The sequence below is a fragment of the Anser brachyrhynchus genome (assembly GCF_964034855.1).
Source record: "Anser brachyrhynchus genome assembly, chromosome: 18".
Taxonomy (NCBI): domain Eukaryota; kingdom Metazoa; phylum Chordata; class Aves; order Anseriformes; family Anatidae; genus Anser; species Anser brachyrhynchus.
This window is the reverse complement of record NC_137711.1, coordinates 7921364-7937787: the sequence shown is the minus strand read 5'-3', so window position 1 is coordinate 7937787 and position 16424 is coordinate 7921364. Positions and strand designations below refer to the sequence as shown.

At 58.4% G+C, this 16424-nt stretch overlaps 1 protein-coding gene and 1 long non-coding RNA gene across 2 annotated transcripts; both read left to right on the top strand.

The window, feature by feature from the left end:
- The first annotated feature begins 135 nt into the window (after nt 1–135).
- FOXJ1 (forkhead box J1) lies at nt 136–7657 on the top strand. Its single transcript, XM_080560252.1, has 4 exons — nt 136–285; nt 407–462; nt 1474–2036; nt 4795–7657. The coding sequence occupies exons 3-4, from the start codon at nt 1539–1541 to the stop codon at nt 5608–5610; spliced, it is 1314 nt and encodes a 437-aa protein (XP_080416378.1). The 5' UTR covers nt 136–285; nt 407–462; nt 1474–1538; the 3' UTR covers nt 5611–7657.
- A 798-nt stretch (nt 7658–8455) lies between these two features.
- LOC308179700 lies at nt 8456–16357 on the top strand. The gene is made up of 3 exons (XR_013940499.1): nt 8456–11485; nt 12874–13098; nt 13760–16357. It is a non-coding gene; the product is annotated as an uncharacterized lncRNA (long non-coding RNA).
- The last annotated feature ends 67 nt before the right edge of the window (nt 16358–16424 follow it).

Sequence of the window (16424 nt, the reverse complement as noted above, 5' to 3'; positions counted from 1 at the left end):
GCCGCCAGGGGCGGGCAGGCTCCCCCCCCCCCCCCCCTCCCATCACCATGGCAACTCGGCGACCAATGGCGGGGCGCGAAGCTGTTTACGGGGCGGGGCGTCGCCATGGCAACGCGCGAAGCCTCTCGGAGCCGCTACTTAATGGCCGCCCAGCGGCCGGCGGCAAATCACGGCGGGCAGCGCCCGGGGCGTCATTTACCCAAAAACGGGGGAAATTAAACCAAAATTAACCCCCGCTGCCCCCCCACACCCCTCCTCCGGCTGCCCCAGGGCCGGGGGTGCTTGGTTGGTTTCTTTTTGGCGCCCCTTTTTCCGTTTTTTTTTCCATTTTTTCCTATTTTTTTCTAATTTGTTAAATATTTTCTTCTATTTTTTTGATTTTTGTTGTTTAAATTTTAAATTCCAGAAGCTCCCTGCGCACTCCCGTCGAGTTTGGGAGCGGGGGAACGTCGCCGGGACGGGGTAAGGCAGTAGTTTGGGGTAGCGGGGTGGGTGCGGGACGGGCCCGTGGGGTGGCTCCGCCGAGGGGATCCCACAGCTGTGGCCATTGGGGACGGCTGTTTGGGGGGGGGGACGTTTATTTTCCTTTATTATTCCCCCCCATCCCCTCCACAGCGAAGGGCTCTGGGATTTCCCCCTCCAGAGTCTGTAGGGCCTGGCTGCATGACCCGGGGAGCAGGCGTCCTAAAGGGCTCTCACCGCCCTCAGCCCCTTTTTGGGGGATGACCCCGATTTTGGGGAGCGGGATGGGGTTTTTGGGTCCCCCCCCCAGCTGTTACAGCCGCTTTATTTGAACGGCGGAACTCGGAACCCGCAGCTCCGACCCCCACGGGCTGCCGTCCCCGGCTGGGCTCGGGGGCTCTCCGGCGGCCCTACAGCCGGGCTGGGACACCAAACACCGTCCCCACAACGATTAACGCGGCCTGAACCCCCCCCCCGCTGGCCCCGAGGGTGTTTTTGGGGTGGGTTTGTGTTCCCTGCGGTCGTTTGTAGGGGTGCGAGGTGGAGGGAACAGCCAACTGCCGAGGGAAGTCGGTAGCAGGGGGGAGTTTAAGGGGGTTTACTGGCACCTTGGGTGCTGAGATTCTCACCCCGTTAAGGCAAAGGGGGAAAAAAGGGGGGCAAAAAGGGTGGGTGACCCCCTGGGGAGAAGCATCCCTGCCCCTTGGGGAGAAGCATCCTCATTTTGTGGGACTGCGAGCCTGGGTTTTGTTTGGTTGTGGGGATTTTCTGTTGTGGTTTTTTTTTTTTTGGTTTGTTTCCTTATTTTCCCCTTTTCTTCTGCCTTGCCGGGCATCACCAGCACACGGGGTCTGAGAGCTGGCAGGGTGCAGGCCTCTAATGGAATTTCCCCAAAATTCAGGGCTCCCCTAACCCCCCGGGGGGGGGCACGGCGGTGGCTCCGTCACGCATCCCCCCCGGGGCCGGGTGTCACCCTCGGGGACCCTGATCCCCTCCCCGTTACCGTTGCAGGATCGGCCCCGTCCCTTTCCCTGCGCCGCCCCCCGCGGACGCTGGAGCTGCCGGGGCGCCCCGGCATGGCTGAGGGGTGGCCGAGCCTGCGGGCGGCCGAGGCCCGAGGCCAGGAGGGCGGCATGGGCGACTCGAGCAACCTGGACGACAGCCTGACCAGCCTGCAGTGGCTGCAGGAGTTCTCCATCATCAACGCCAACGTGGGCAAGTCGTCCTCGTGCCCCAGCGGCCCGGACCCCCACGATTACCACCGCATCCCCGGTTTCGCCGCCCCGTGCTCGCCCCTGGCCGCCGACCCGGCGTGCATGGGGATGCCCCACACCCCCGGCAAGCCCACCTCGTCCTCCACCTCGCGGACGGCCCACCCGGCCGTGGGCGTGCAGCCCCCCGCCGAGGACATCGACTACAAGAGCAACCCGCACGTCAAGCCGCCCTACTCATACGCCACCCTCATCTGCATGGCGATGGAGGCCAGCAAGAAGACCAAAATCACCCTCTCGGCCATCTACAAGTGGATTACCGATAACTTCTGCTACTTCCGACACGCCGACCCCACCTGGCAGGTGGGTGTGTTGGGGTGGGCCTGCAGACCCCCAACATGTGCGGGGTGCCGGGTCTGCGGTGGGGATAATCCTCGGTGTAAAGGGGAATTTGCTCCTGGGGAGGTTGTGGATAGCTCGGGTGTCCCCAGGGATGGAGAGACCCCAAATTCCGGCCCCGTGCTTGGAGAGGGAGGAAGGATGGAGAGAAGGAGCTTCGGGCTTGGGCACGCAGGGATGATGCAGCCACGAGGGCGGCAGAGGGAAGGAGCCATTACGGGGGAGAGCCCAGGGCCATTTTAGGAGCAGGGAGGCGCATGCTTGGTGTCTGCCCTCAGCCCCACCTTTCTGGGGCCCTGGTGGCTCCCCTCGGGGCTCAGCACGTGGGAAATCGCTGAATCAGGTGTCCCCGAGGAGAGGGATGGAGGTGCTGCTTGTTGGGCAAATCCCTCGCTGGGGAGGCTCAGAGCAGAAACGCCGCCGCAGGGGGAGGAGGCCCCATCGCTGTGCCGAGCTGGTGAGGCCTCAGAGGGAGGCCGGGCAGGGCTGCTGTCCCCCAGCTTGCGCAAACCTGTCCCCAGGGGTAGGGGACAGCCCCCCCCCCACAGGCTCATCGGCTCTGGGGACAGCCCGAGCCCAGGGCCTTTTCCCAGCTCGGTGCCCTCCCTCCCCACGCGAGGTCTCCGTGAGGCTTTTAGGATGCAGTGGGGCGGGAGGGATGGCAGCGGGGTGGCTCACCCCTCTCCTCGGGTCGTTCCCAGCCACAATCCGCAGCACAACACCCGTCACAGCGGGTGCCGAGCTGGGCAGCACGAGGCAAAGCCGCTGCAACCCCCCTGGCCACCTCCTCCCCAGGCAGGAGGGTCTCCAGCATCCCATAAGCCCATCCCAGAAAAGGGAACCCCCATCCTTCTTTGGGGCCACGTGGGACCTGCATCCTCCCTTAGGATCTGGGCCCCCTCAAGCCTCTGGGGTGTGAAGCAGAAGCTCCCCGATGGCATTGCCGGGGTTGGGGCACAGCCACGGGGTGCACGGGGACCATCGTCCCCACGCTGTCCCCAGGGGGACCCCAGGGACAAGGGGGCCTGGGGTCCAGCAACCGGGAGCCCTCGGGGACGGTCAGCCTGAACCGCTTTACCGGTGGGTCCGGGAGCTTTTTGGGGGGAGGAGTGGTGTGCCAGCATGTTGGCTTTCTCCTGCAAACTCATGGCCAGCTAATCACCGTGTTTTTAATTAAATGTGTTTATTAAAAAAGAAAAGAAGTTTTCAATCCCTCTCTGCAGACATGCAGGGGGCTCACGGGATTGTTGCAGGGAGGAATGATAAATATGTTAACTGGCTGGGGAATAACGAAGGGCAGCCCAGGCTGAATGAAATTTGGGGAGGGGAGGGGAGACAGCAGAGAATTCAGCTTGCAAGGCTCTGACCCTTGTAAAATTTCATTAAACTGTAAACTTGGAATCGCCACAGCCTGCAGTGTTCGCAGGGATATCTGCGGTTCCCGCTTCTTCTTTTTTTTTTTTTCCCCTTCTTTCATTTTCTTTTTTTTTTCCCTTCCTTTTTTCTCTCCGAGGCTGTGTTCTCATCCACTATCCCAATTCCCGTATGTGAAGACAGCCTCGAAAGGTCATGCCACCCGTACTCCGGGGGCAGATGGATCTATTCCTGTGGGAGCTGAGTGCTTTGGAGAGGAGCCAACGCACCCGAGGAGCTTCAGCCCAGAGCAGGGTTTTGTTGTGCGTGTGTGTGTGTGTGCGTGTTTTTCAACAGCTCTGAGCATTCAAGCCTTGTTTTTTCCTACTCGGCACTACGGATTATGGATGAATAAGCATAAAGATATCCAGGCAACATTTAAAAAAAAAAAAAAAAGAAACCAACCCTCTACCATATCCAATCTCTTAATACAGTCTTGGCTTTGTGGAGTCCGACGCTGTGTTATTTACCCAATAACTGAGTTTCCTTTCTGATTATTCACATCACTCTAGGCACATTCAGGGCTTCAGAACAGCTCGACGGGAGCAGAAACTCTTCTCTTTTCTTTTTTTTTTCCTTTTTTCCCCCTCCAGCTACTCTGAGCCATGGCTGATGAAGATGTGGCAATTTCACACCAGACTTCCTGGGCCAGGAGGCACCTCTGGGGGCAGATAGCCCGGGCGAGCTCTGGCTGTGCCCGGGGCTGCGGTGGGACAGCTGGGGGCCCCTTTGGCTTTGCCCAGCTCCTTTGCGTCAGCCTGGCTGCAGGGAGGCACGGTGGCTGGTTTGGGGAGAAATATTTCCCCCTTGCTGCTAGCAATCAGCTCAGGAGAACTGGGGGATGCGAGGAAGGATGATGCTGTCCCCCGCAGCGCTGCCACGCATTGCCACTTGCAACGTGGCTGTGGCCACGGCGGTGTGAAGTCCCTCCTCTTCCTCCTTATCTGCTGTGCAGGACCTGAGCTCCTGCAGCAGGTCTGGCCGGTTTCTCCCAGTGCTCTGCATCACCAAAGCCCCGTGGCCCCGGTGTACAGCCAAGGAGAGTTTCCCAAACGCTTCCCGTTGGTTGGCAAGTCCTAGCTCGATCCTTTGACTCCTGCTGCTTCTAGATGAGGGGCAGGAAAACTGCCTGGGGCAGGGGAGTTTCTGCTGGGCACGTAGCCTGGGATGTTTTGACATTGCCATTTCTGCCTTCTTTTTCCCCCAAAGCTGCCTGCTGACGACACGCCTTCCCACCCGGCTCCCCAGCAGGTAGGTGCTGCAGCAGGAGGCAGGCGCTCAACCCCCCTCTCTTCTCTTTTGGGTCTAGAACTCCATCCGGCACAACCTCTCCTTGAACAAGTGCTTCATCAAGGTGCCTCGGGAGAAGGACGAGCCAGGGAAAGGTGGGTTTTGGAAGATCGACCCCCAGTACGCCGACCGGCTGATGAACGGCGCCTTCAAGAAACGGAGGATGCCCCCGGTGCAGATCCACCCGGCCTTCACCAGCAGAGCCCAGCAAAAAGTGCGCTGCGTCGCCAGCCCTGCGGCTTCCACTTGGACCAACGGTAACGTCCTCAACGTCAACATGGAGTCCCAGCAGCTGCTGAAGGAGTTCGAAGAAGTCACCGCTGACCAGAACTGGAACCCGGCGGACAGAAAGGCAGGCCACAAGCGCAAGCAGCCCTTGCCCAAGCGTACGGCCAAGTCATCTCGGCTTTCCAACCCTGCCTTGCTCACCCAGGAGGAGCAGACCGAGCTGGGATCGCTGAAGGGTGACTTTGACTGGGAGGCCATCTTCGACACCAGCTTGAACGGAGACTTCTCCACTTTCGAGGACCTGGAGCTCACGCCTCCCATCAGCCCGATAAGGCGCGACGTGGACTTGACGGTGCACGGGTGCCACAACGACTGTCCCCAGGAGTGGTGCACCACTGGGCACGAGCAGGTCCTCAGCGAATCCAGCCAGAACAACCTGGACTTTGACGAGACCTTCATGGCCACTTCTTTCCTGCAGCACCCCTGGGACGAAGGCAGGAACGATTACCTCTCCAGCTCCGTCGGCGTGGAGCAGTTGTTAGAGCTCAGCGACACCGCTTTGCCTGCGGATGTGAACGACTGGAGCAGTGTGGGATCCTTTTTATAAGCGGCCACTTGAAAGACTCAACCAAGCCCACAGAGACTTTAGGGTGCTCCCCCTGTGCTGCTGGAACTCACACGGGGGACAAGATTTTCTAGAGGCAGACATCCACAGCAACTTCTGTAGCTTCATCGTAGGGTTATTCACAGACATGCTGACGGGTGAGGGTGGGAAGGTGGGGGGTGGGGAATGACACATTAACACAGAAATTGTTTGAAATATCTTTAAAGGACACACCAGAAGTCTGTGGTCCATGAGTTTGCTCAAGAAAGGGATATAGCAGTACTTATTTTTTTACTTTTTAAAGAAAGAAATGTGAATTACATTTTTTTTTCCGTGGAAATGGACACGGCACACACTCCTCCTGGGCTAAAGGAGAGCACCTGCTAAATGGATCCAAGAGAGGAGATTCCTGGTGGCTTAGGACTCGATAGACTACGTGCAATTTCCTCACCCCTTCTTCTCTCCGTTTATCTCTTTCTTTCTGTCCAGGGTAGTTTGTAGGTGTAAGGCGATAATTAGCTAGTAGGCAAATAGAGGTCCCTTCTGGATTCTCCAAGTTCAACCTCCCTCCTGAATTGTGCCTAGGGAAGAAGAAAAGGTCTGTAAAGTCAGATGCAAATCCGTCTCTTTAGATGTTTTTATATAATCTATTATATATTATATATTCAAAGAAACCTATTTTTTAGCATTAGAATGTCTTTTTAGAGGGGATAGGGGAAATGCAGTTTGGGGGTTGTTTTGTATTTTTGCTGAGTAAAAGCTCGTGTTCGTCACTCTGCAAACCGAGACCGCAGCGTCCTGCACGTCCGCTTTGAGTGCGCGCCAGGGAGGCTTCCTGCAGCGGCAGTTTCGTTCAGGATCCAGGATTCGGCCACGGCAGGAGAGGAGCAGAGGGGACTGGGTCGCTCCCAGAAGTGACTTTCATATCTTTTACACCCAGAATCCTCGCCGCGATTGCCCAAGGGCCTAGACCAGCATAACCCTTCCCTGTGTTTCAGCATCACCACCGTTCCCAGTGCCTGTGGAGGAGCTCCAGGCAAAGTTGAGACATCTGGGGAGCGGAGCCAAACTGTGCCGAAACTCGACTTGAAGCTCTCGGGAACTGGATTCTTCACCTTCCCTTCGCTGTAGGAGATTTAGGTGATGGTAGCTGCTAGATAGGAGTAAGGAAAAGCTGTAGTGTTGGTGGTGTGTCTTAGACTTGCTGAAAAATGGAAGATTGCAACCAAAAAAAAGAAAATCTTAACAAAAGCACTTAGGACTTTTGATGTGAGCAACATAACTTAGCGGGAATATAGTTGTAGTTTAAGAGTCAATAAACCAGCCTTAAAAATAAAATTAAAATTACCCTTGGAGTAATTTGCACTCAAATCTGCACACATAGTGCTGCGTGAGGGGGCGTCAGGCACTGAAGTCGGAGCTGCAGTGATGGGAGCACCAGTCCTGCGTGGGACAGGCTGGTGGCACCCCTAGATTTGGATGGGGGGCTGCTGGGGGGTTTTCACCTGGCAGATCCCTCCCCAGGATCTGACCCAATTGCTCTGTGAGCCCGACAACTTCAGCTCATGGAAGCAGGGCTGGGGCTGGGGCCAGCAGCTGAAGCCCACTGGGATGCCACCACCCAGCCAGGGGTGGTGTCCCTGGGGTGGGGAACGAGGGCTGTGTCTCCGGGTAGCTTTGGGGGCCAGTGTAGATGTATATACCAGTACTGGTGATGGTTTTTATTTTTCTTCATGTTTTCCTGTTTTTGGGCCTCCAGACTGATGCTGGAGAAGTGCAAAGATACATGTGCAATTTAACCTTTTTTCATGGAAAGTTACTTTAAGATTTTTTTTTATAGGAAAAGAGAAAAAAAAAAAAAAGAAAATGGGAGAGAGGGAAAAAAATACTTTGTCTCCTTGTTTCCCTCCAGCACAGCCTGGCTCTGTCTGAGGCTCTCCCGTGTAAGCAGGGGGTATCTCGCTGTCACAGTTCAGCCCAGTACAAGGAGGGAGCAGTGTTGGTGCTCTCAGCCCCTTCCCATAGGGAAAGTGAGGCACGAACCACCCGATGTGTGGCACTTGTTACACACCATCTATGGGGCACAAGGGTGGCTGTGCCTGGTGTCCCAGGTGCTGAGAGGTGCCCTGGAGCATCCTTCCCTGCTCCTGGGGGTGATGGTGCAGGTGCCTGGCGCTGTTTCTCTCCTGCTTGTGCCCTGTCCCCACCTCACCCTGCAGAAACACAAGTGGTTTGGGAGCCCTCCTGGGTGCGGGGCGGCGAGAGGAGCTGCACAAAAGCCTCAGGAATAGCTGAGCCCTCGTGAGACCAATTATGCCGAGGAGCAGTTGGGCTCTGCGAGGACAGGGAAGCAAAGCAGCGGCAGCAAAGCGAGCCTGCGCGTGGGTGGGGAGCAGGAGGCTCGGGGAGGGCAAGGGGGTGCTGGGCTGGCTTGGGGACCAGGGCTCAGTGCAACGCCAGGTGGGCTGGGGGTGTCCATGGCCACATCCATGGGGCAGCGATGCTGCTGGGGGTGGTGGGAGGAAGGGGCTGGAAGGGGCTTCTGGTCATACATCAGCATCCTCGGGGCAGAGATGTCCCCTCTGGACCTTGCATCGGGCTCATCCAGCTCGGAGCTTCAGCTGGACCCGCTCCAGGACATCACAGCCCTCAGGCCCTAACACCTCCCTGGTGATCTGCTGGATCCCCAAGAGCAGGGCTGCCGGTTAGCTCGACAGCGGTCACAGCTGGTCTCAATCCAGCCAATCTCAACCCAAAATAAAGGCTGGGCTCACTGCTGGCAGTGGCCTTAGCTTGTGCTGGAAGGTTGGGATGCAGTCATCTGGATGAGGTAGGGTTGTCTTTGTGCTTTGATGCCTTTGGGGTCTTCCAGGGGCAAATCTCGGCTCTCCTTTCACCTTGGGAACCCCAAAGGGCAATGGGGAATTGGAGGCGGTCAAGCATTGGAATGGGCCATGTGGGTAGGTGGTGGAGTCCCCGTCCCTGGGGGTATATTCAGGATGTGGCACTAAGGGACACAGCTTAGCAATGGGACTTGGGCGGTCAGGTCGATGGTTGGGTTTGGTGATCTTGGGGGTCTTTTCCAGCCTAGACGTTTCCACGATTCTGTGACTAAACCCCAGCAGTGGCTCTTCCTCCTGTTCGTTCCCCTTTGGCAGCCATTTCTCCACATTAACGGGGTTAGCGGCAGGGCTGGGAAAAGCTGGCAGCCCCCTCGCTTCTCTGGTTTACTGTGTTTTGCTGGCCACGACCACATAGTTTCTGCTTCAGCCCCCTGCAAAAAGCAGAGCCCTGCCGGGGGGGGGGACCAAAAAGAGGGTTCTGCCAGGAGAAAAACATTCCTCCCTGCCTGAGCCAGCCGAGGGCTGTAAAGCGAAAAAGGGCGAATATAAAGGAGGCACCAGGCGAGGCCTGGAACAACCTCGTTTTGTTCAGCGCCTGAAAGCAACACAACAAACTTGGACGTGGATTTCTTTGTTATTTTTATTTCCCCCCTCCCTACGAGGGGGCGGCTGGCGCTGGGGTTTCGGCACCAGGCCGGGGCCTAGGCCTGGGCTGCGGCGCGGCCATGCCAGGGGCACCGGGGCCCGGCCTGCCCGGGCTTGCCGAGCTTGGAAGTGCCCGGCTCCTTCCTCCTGCCCCAGCCCAGCGGTGTTGTTAAACCCATGGCGGCCGTCCCGTTATTAGTTATTGCTCCCGTTCCCCCGCAGCCGTCCCCTCATCCGTCACCCTCCCCGGATGGGCAAACGTTGACACATCAAACCAATCTCCCCGTTCACGGAGGGGGGAAGAAATATACACATAAGCCCTTCTTTTCTCTCCTTTTCTTGCCGTGTCTTTCTTTCTCCTCCATTGAGTGCGGGGCTGGCGCGGAGCCATTCTGGCAACAGCCGGCTTTCACTTGCTAATCATCCTAAATATTGAAAATCAACGCCTAGAATAAACAGCTCAAAGATTGGGGCCATCTCTGCTCCGTTTGGAAATGCTAATCTCGCTGCCTTTTGTTTTCCTTGTGTGGATTTGGTGCCGTTTTGGAGGAGGTCACAGCTCTTGGTTTCTTCCCCTACCCCCGGATTTTTATTATTATTATTATTTTCTCCTCGTCGTGAAAAATTCAGCCCACTTTCACTTCCCAGGCTGGGACGGGCCGGAGTGGCAGGGGAGAGAAGGGGGAGGCAGGATGGAGGAGGGTAGGGAATGGATTTGCCTTGCATAGCAATGAACAAACTTCCCAAGTTTGGGTGAAAAAGAAAAACCCAGGTTCCTAAACGTGCTCCCAGGGGTTCACGTGGGTGAGAAATCTCATGGGAAGGGCTTTGGGCAGGGCTGGCAGGACCCTGGGTGGGACGGGATGGGGACGGCACCAGGCGGCAAGGAAAATGGATCAGTCTGGGGACAGCCTGGGGACTCCCTGCTCCTGTGACACTGGTTTCGGAGGGGTTTGTACCCAAGGGGGTGGAGGTGTCGGGGCAACACCCGGACTGGCTGAACGGTGGGAAAACTGTGATGGGGATGGACCCCGATGTTTCTGCTTGGAGGGTTTGGGCTGGATGCAAACACCTTCCTGCTCCAAGCTTCCCAGTCCTTGGTGCCCCCAGGGCTCTGGGAAATGCATCTCTGAAAGCAAAGAGGGGCAAAGCCCCTTTTCTGCTCTTCCAGCCATGCCCTTGCACTGCGTTCAGAGCCCAGCAGGACCTGTGGCACTCACACAGCTTGGACAACTGGCGCAACAGCCCGATGGGGAAACTGAGGCAGGGCGAGGAGGTGCCTTGACGTGGACCTGAACCCAAACCCCACTGTTGGGCACAAAGTGCCCGGTGGGGAAAGCAGAGCCCCCTGCAGTGCTGCCCCTGCGTTCTGTGCTCATTGTGCCCACCCCAGTTCTGCTCCTCTTTCCTGCTGCAGACGCTGCTTTAGGTCCTATTGTGGTTTTGCAGGGTGCGGGGCTCTGTTGGGGGCTGCTTATACCCCACAGCAACGCTCGGGCAGCGCTTTGGGAACATGCTTCTGTCCTCATATTTTCGGTCGTGTTGTTGGACCGTGCACGGGGGGGGTGCACCTGCCAGTGCCCCAGAGCCCCCCCCCAGCAAATCTCCCCTCCATCACCCGCTTCCCTCCGCGCCCCAGGGTGCCTGGGAGGGTCAGGGGCTGTTGCCAGCAGCCGTTCCCCGCGGCAGGGCCAGCACAATGCTCCGGCAGGCTGGGGCTTGCCCTGCAGCGGGGGGAGCGCCGCGCAACGGCCCCTGTGTAAGTGCTGTCACGAGGAGATGCGAGGCACGCTGCCCCTTCCTCCTCCTCCTCCTCTTCCCCGCTGTGCCCCTGACGCGTGCCCGGGTGGGTGGCTGCAGCCCCACGGGGCTCCTCCAGCCCAGCCCGCGCTGCCGCAGCGGGAAATTGGGGGGGGACGCATCCAGCCCCCCCACGGCGGGGCTGAGCCGCAGGGAAGCGCCAGCCTCGCCTCCTCCTTTGGGAAACCACGTCATGCCGAGGTTGAAACTTGGCCACCGTGCAAAGAAGCGTTGGGGCCACGGGGATTTCTTTACAAAGCCTTTTTTTTTTTTTTTTTTCTCCTCTCCAGGTGATTTATTTCCAGATTCGGAGCGTTAGGGTCATCCCACGTCCTGAGATTTTTATTTTATTTTTTTTTTCAGGATGATGAGACGCTTGTTTTAGAAACCCAAAGCAAACACCCTCCTTTGGTGTCTGTCCCCAGGGGACGGGCTTTAACCCACCCACCCCAGAAACGGCAGAAGGGCGGGCAGGCTGCCGGCTCTGCGCCCTGCAGACCTTGCTCGCCCACGGGTGCTGCTGCAGGCAGGGACAGCGTGGGGGCAAGCAGGTGATTTTGGAGAACGGCCCAATTTGAGGCAGTGTGTGTGTAAGTCCCAAACAGGCAGGGGTTACAGATGGGGCCAGGCTGAGCAGCATGGGGACGCTGGGTGCAGATCCCCTGGGATGCTCCTGTCCCGTGCGCGGGGCCGCTGGGCTGGAGGCAGGCGGCAGGAGGACGCGGGGGCACCACGAGCGGCGGGCGTTAACCTAGGAATCGCAAAGAATTTGGCCTGGCGTCGTGCTGGTGGGCAGCGTGCCAGCCTGGCGGCCGAGGGAGGCACGGCTCTGCTCCCAAATGGTGCCTGGTTTCCCTGTGCATGGCCGGGAGAGGTGACTGCCATCTGCCCAGGGAGCTCCGGGAGCTTTCGGAGCCCTCCTGCGCTGTCGGGACGCTGGGGTGCGGCGAGGCAGCTGCTGGGGAGCGTGTGTGTGTGCCCACCCGGCGTGGGTGCCGATTTCCAGCCGGGGAAGAGAGCAGAACGGGCAGCGGGGACACAACGCTCCATCCCGCAGCTTTTGGTTACGAGACACATTAACAAGCAGGAATGTGCAAACATCCAAAGGTCGGTGGCAAGGCAGCTGCTGCAGCCCCTGGGAGCGGAGCAGGCGAAGGCAGGACCCCGAGAGGGATGACAGAGGAGGGTCCCCCGGGCACGGGGCTCCTCGAACCCCCACCGATTGCTGTCCCCTTGGCCTGTCCGGCTGTCTCCTTGCCACCCCGGGGTCACCAAGCACATTCCTGCCGGGGGGGACGGGTCCAGCTGCAGCCCCTCGCCTCCTCCCCAGCCCCATCACATGAAGGGATGCACACCCGCTGCCGACCCGCACGGCAAACACCCCCCGCCTCCCCCAGCAACGTGGCCGAGAGAGAAAATGAGCATCGCCCCCAGGCTGGCCCCAGCCCCTGGAACACGGTGCCCTGCAGCTCCTCTGCGCTGGGGCTGATGCCCCCCGCCCCAAAAGAAACCCCATAGGAAGCTCAGCTCCTGGTCTAAGGAGAGGAAAGGCTTGGGCGTGAGTGGGGTGGCGTCGTGGTGGTCTCTGTGTGCCAGCTCCCCCGTGGCCCGAGGGGCTTGCCTGGAGGAGGGGGGCTGCGCCTTGTCCCGTCCCCTCCCACAGCCCTCCGTGGTGGGAGAACTCAGTAAACAGCGATGGGGGAGCCTCATTAATCCTGACCGTTCATTTACAAAAAGCCATTTAGAGCTGGCTACGCAGGCACTTATCAGAGCACCAGGGAGGTTTTCCCAGCAGGACCTTAATTCCCTCGGCAAATAAAGCTGGAGGGACAGCACAGCCTGTGTCTGCAGCGGGGCTGGGGCAGCGGATGGGGACCTGGGGGACTTTTGGGGCCAGCCCTCAAGGGGCTGATCCCCACCACCCTGTTCCTGCAACGAGCCTGGGAGCTCTGCTTGCCTGTTTTGCTTTGTTTTTTAGGGACTCCGCATCAGCCGACTGCTCGAGCACTGTTTTGGTGCAGCCGCTGCTGTGCTGCATCCTTCCCTTGGGGTGGTCCAGCCCTGAGCAGTCTGGTCCTCCCCAGTGCCGTACTGGAAGGACTGGGGAGCCGCAGGAGCCCAACAGCACCCCCTCTCCCATGTGGACCCACTTTTCCAGCACACTGAGCATCTCTAAGGTGTGTCACGGATCAAAGCGAAGCTGGTAGGGCTTGAGATATCACCGGGGAGGCAAAGTCCTTTGGGTTCGCTTCCCTTGTCTCCCCTCAAGTTCACGGGCATCCTAAGAGTGGCGGCGCGTGCCTGGGTGCTGTCTGAACACGCTCGTGCTCTCTTTCGGTGGCTCTCCCGTCCTGACCCCACCTGGAAGGGAAAGTCAGGGACTTCTCGGCCAGCCCCTGGCTTTTCTGGATGAAGATTAATCTGGCTAAAGATTAATCGTCTTTTCAATCTGGCTGACCCAAGGGGAGACATAAGAGGCTGTGTCTGGGGAGGAGGCGATGGCAGTGCCACCAGGAACGGTGTTCCCATGCGTCCCTGTGGCCCGGGTCACCCCGTGGGGGCACGTGTCTGGGACGCCCCTCGGCCCATAATGAAAGTTTTGTAATTTTATGTTAATCCCAGCTCCTCCACGCTCTGATCTCTCTCCTCCCTCACATCAAATGCAGAGCCCCTCTGGAGGCTCCTGGCTGCATTAATCTTGTTATTCCCTCACCGCCGCGTGCTCCTGCAGCGTGTGGAGTGACAGGTCGCTGCCACGTCCCCTCTGTCCCCTCCGTGCAGGAGCTGGATTAATCCCATCTGTGGGAGGAGGGTACGAGCATAATTCATTTTTGAAACTAAATGACTGGTTTTTTTTAAAACAGGAACTCTTCCTGGGGTGAACGACAGTGCAGGTGGCAGAAAGTCCTCGCTTTGAGAGCTGTTATCAATTGAATTTATCCCAATCTTGTCGAGATTACACCTTCCGTGCAATAACACTTGCCATCATGAAGGCAGCTGACAGAAGTGTGGATCTGGGGGGCATTTGGGTCTCTCCAGCGGCTTGGCACCAGCCCCTGAGCGTGCAAGGCAAAGCCAGGCACCTCCTGCCTCAGTTTCCCCCTGTGCCCATCAGGTCCGGTCTCTTGTCCCCAGCGTTTTGGGAGACCACCGCCCCAAACACCCCACACCTGGAGCGAAACGGCCGGCACGGCCCCGCCAGTGGCAGCCACTTCCTCGTGCCTGTGGCGGAGAAAGCTCCCGTTGCTGAACGACGGGGCCGTGACGTTGTTCCAACCCCGGGTCCGAACACCCTAAGGGGCTCTGACGGGATCCTGTGCTTGGTTTTCGGAGCGGCACAGCCAGCTTTCCCCAGCAAATGCTGCAAAACAGACTCGTTAACTGTTTTATTAGCACATCGCAGCCCCAACCAAACATTGCGCTGGCGAAGCGATGCCGGCTCGGCCATGCCCGTGCCGACGGTGACAGCCTCCCAGGGAGAAAAAAGGGGGCTTTTTCTCTCCCCTCCTTCCCAGGGGGAAGAAGCAAGGGGCGACGCAGCATTCCTCCGGCCGTCGCTGGGTCACCGTGGCTGCCTTTCATCGGCCGCCGCGGCGCGGAAAGCGATCGCTGGCGGGCCGGGCGCTTGGCGGGGCGGGAAGGCAGGCACGAGCAGCGGGAACGCGGCGGCACCGGCGGGATGGGGCTGTCCTGCTGCTGGCTGCCCCCGCTGCGGGAGCAGCCGCCTGGAGGTCCCGGTGTGCTGGGCGCCCTTTCGCACCGTGTTAGCGCAAGCTCAGACTTATTCTGTTTCTGCTCCGTCTTTCTCGTTTTAACAGAAATGCCCCCTGCTGCTTTGACTCTTTGCAGTTGAGCTGCAAGCCTGTTTTTGCCCGCTGTCTCCCCTCGGATGTGGCGTTGCACGTTATATTTTTACAGATACCTGCAGTTTTTACGTTTTTTTGGCAGCCTGGCTTTACTGGTGCATGCATTCACCCTTTACACCCCAGCTGGAATGTGGCCCGGGTGCATCTAGCCCAGCTCCCCCTCTTTGCTCATTCATCCCACGAGGGGGTGAGGGACCTTTCTGCATTTTTTTTAAGGAGATATATTAAATTCGGGGGAGTAGCACAACAGGGGCATGTCACGGCTCTCATGTCCCCATACCTCCAGCACTGTAGCTCACAGGGGTGGATGACTCTGGTGGGGATGATCATTCCTTGGGCTCAGGGAGAGGTAAATTTCCTTTTGGCTCTGGCTGCCCCTTGACGAGTGGGGTGAGCAATAGCAGAATGGGTACGGATTACTATAAAAAAAAGAGATGGCTCTGCTATACAGGAAAAAAATCCTTCCCAACCTTGCCAGCTCAGCAGGGAAAAGCATGAGAAGCATCGGGTGCTCAACCCGGAGAGGGAGCTAGCTTGTCTCTTCGCATTCACAGGACACAATCCCCTCTAGCAGATGTCCCCATAAACCCTGGGTGGGCAGTCACGGCCAGGCAATGTCACATACAGAAAATACAGCGCTCTGCCTGCGCGTTGCCCTTCGTGGTGGCCAGAGCCAGCGCACAGCTGTTTGCAGCATGATAAGGTAGGTTATGAAATGTGCCAAAGTTGTTGAACAAAAGAGGCCCGTTGGGCTGTTTCAGCTCCTTTCCAGAGCCCGGGGTGGGCTGACAAGCAGAAGATGGATGGGAACACGGCGGTCCCTTCACGCGGCGGGAGGCTGCCCTTGCCTCGGAGCAGCACAAGGCAGGGAGGCTGGGGCTGTCTGCGGCGGTAGCATCAGCTCTTGCCCTAGGCTGGACGTGGTTTTTGAGGCTGTGCAGCCCCATGACCGCCCCCATTCCCGACAAACCCAGCCACACTGCTGCAGCAGGGAGGTGGCGGCAGCCTTCTCGTGGTGGGAGCCTTTCTCTCTGGAGAAGATACAGGACGGGGGTAGAGGGCTCTACACTCCTGCAAATGCCTCTATTTCTGCAATTCATCGTCTACCCTGGGGCTAAGCCTCTGTGACCTTCCTGCACACCTTGGTTCTCCCCCCAGTGCCATGGGGCTGGTAAATCCCACCACAGCTGGACCTCGTGAGCCTCAGGGAGATCTTTCCAAGCAGAGTTGCCCTGTGCTTAGTATGGCTAATATATGCTTAATGTAATGAATGACAATATTGACTTTTTTCCCCCATTCCTACCCAGATCTCCAATCTGATAGATTACCTGGCTGTGACTTTGGCAGGACCAGCTCCAGCCCGTGGGGGAAAGGGCAATCTTGGGCAATGCCTTGCCTCGCATCACCTTTCAGGAAAGGGTGCAGCTCCTTTCCAGAGGCAAACAATGGCCGTGACCTGCCAAGGCGCCCTGTTTCCTCCTTCCGCGGGCAGCCCTGGTGTGTGACCCCAAGCTGGGTGCGGTGCGAGGGGGGTGGTGGGGAGCCCGGGACGTGTTTGCCTCCACGTGTCCCTCAGCTCCCCTGTGCTGGCACTGTTCCCATGGCCCTGCTCTCCTCCAAGCTGTGCAGAGGACAAGGTTCTGGGGGTGTTGGTCAATGCTCG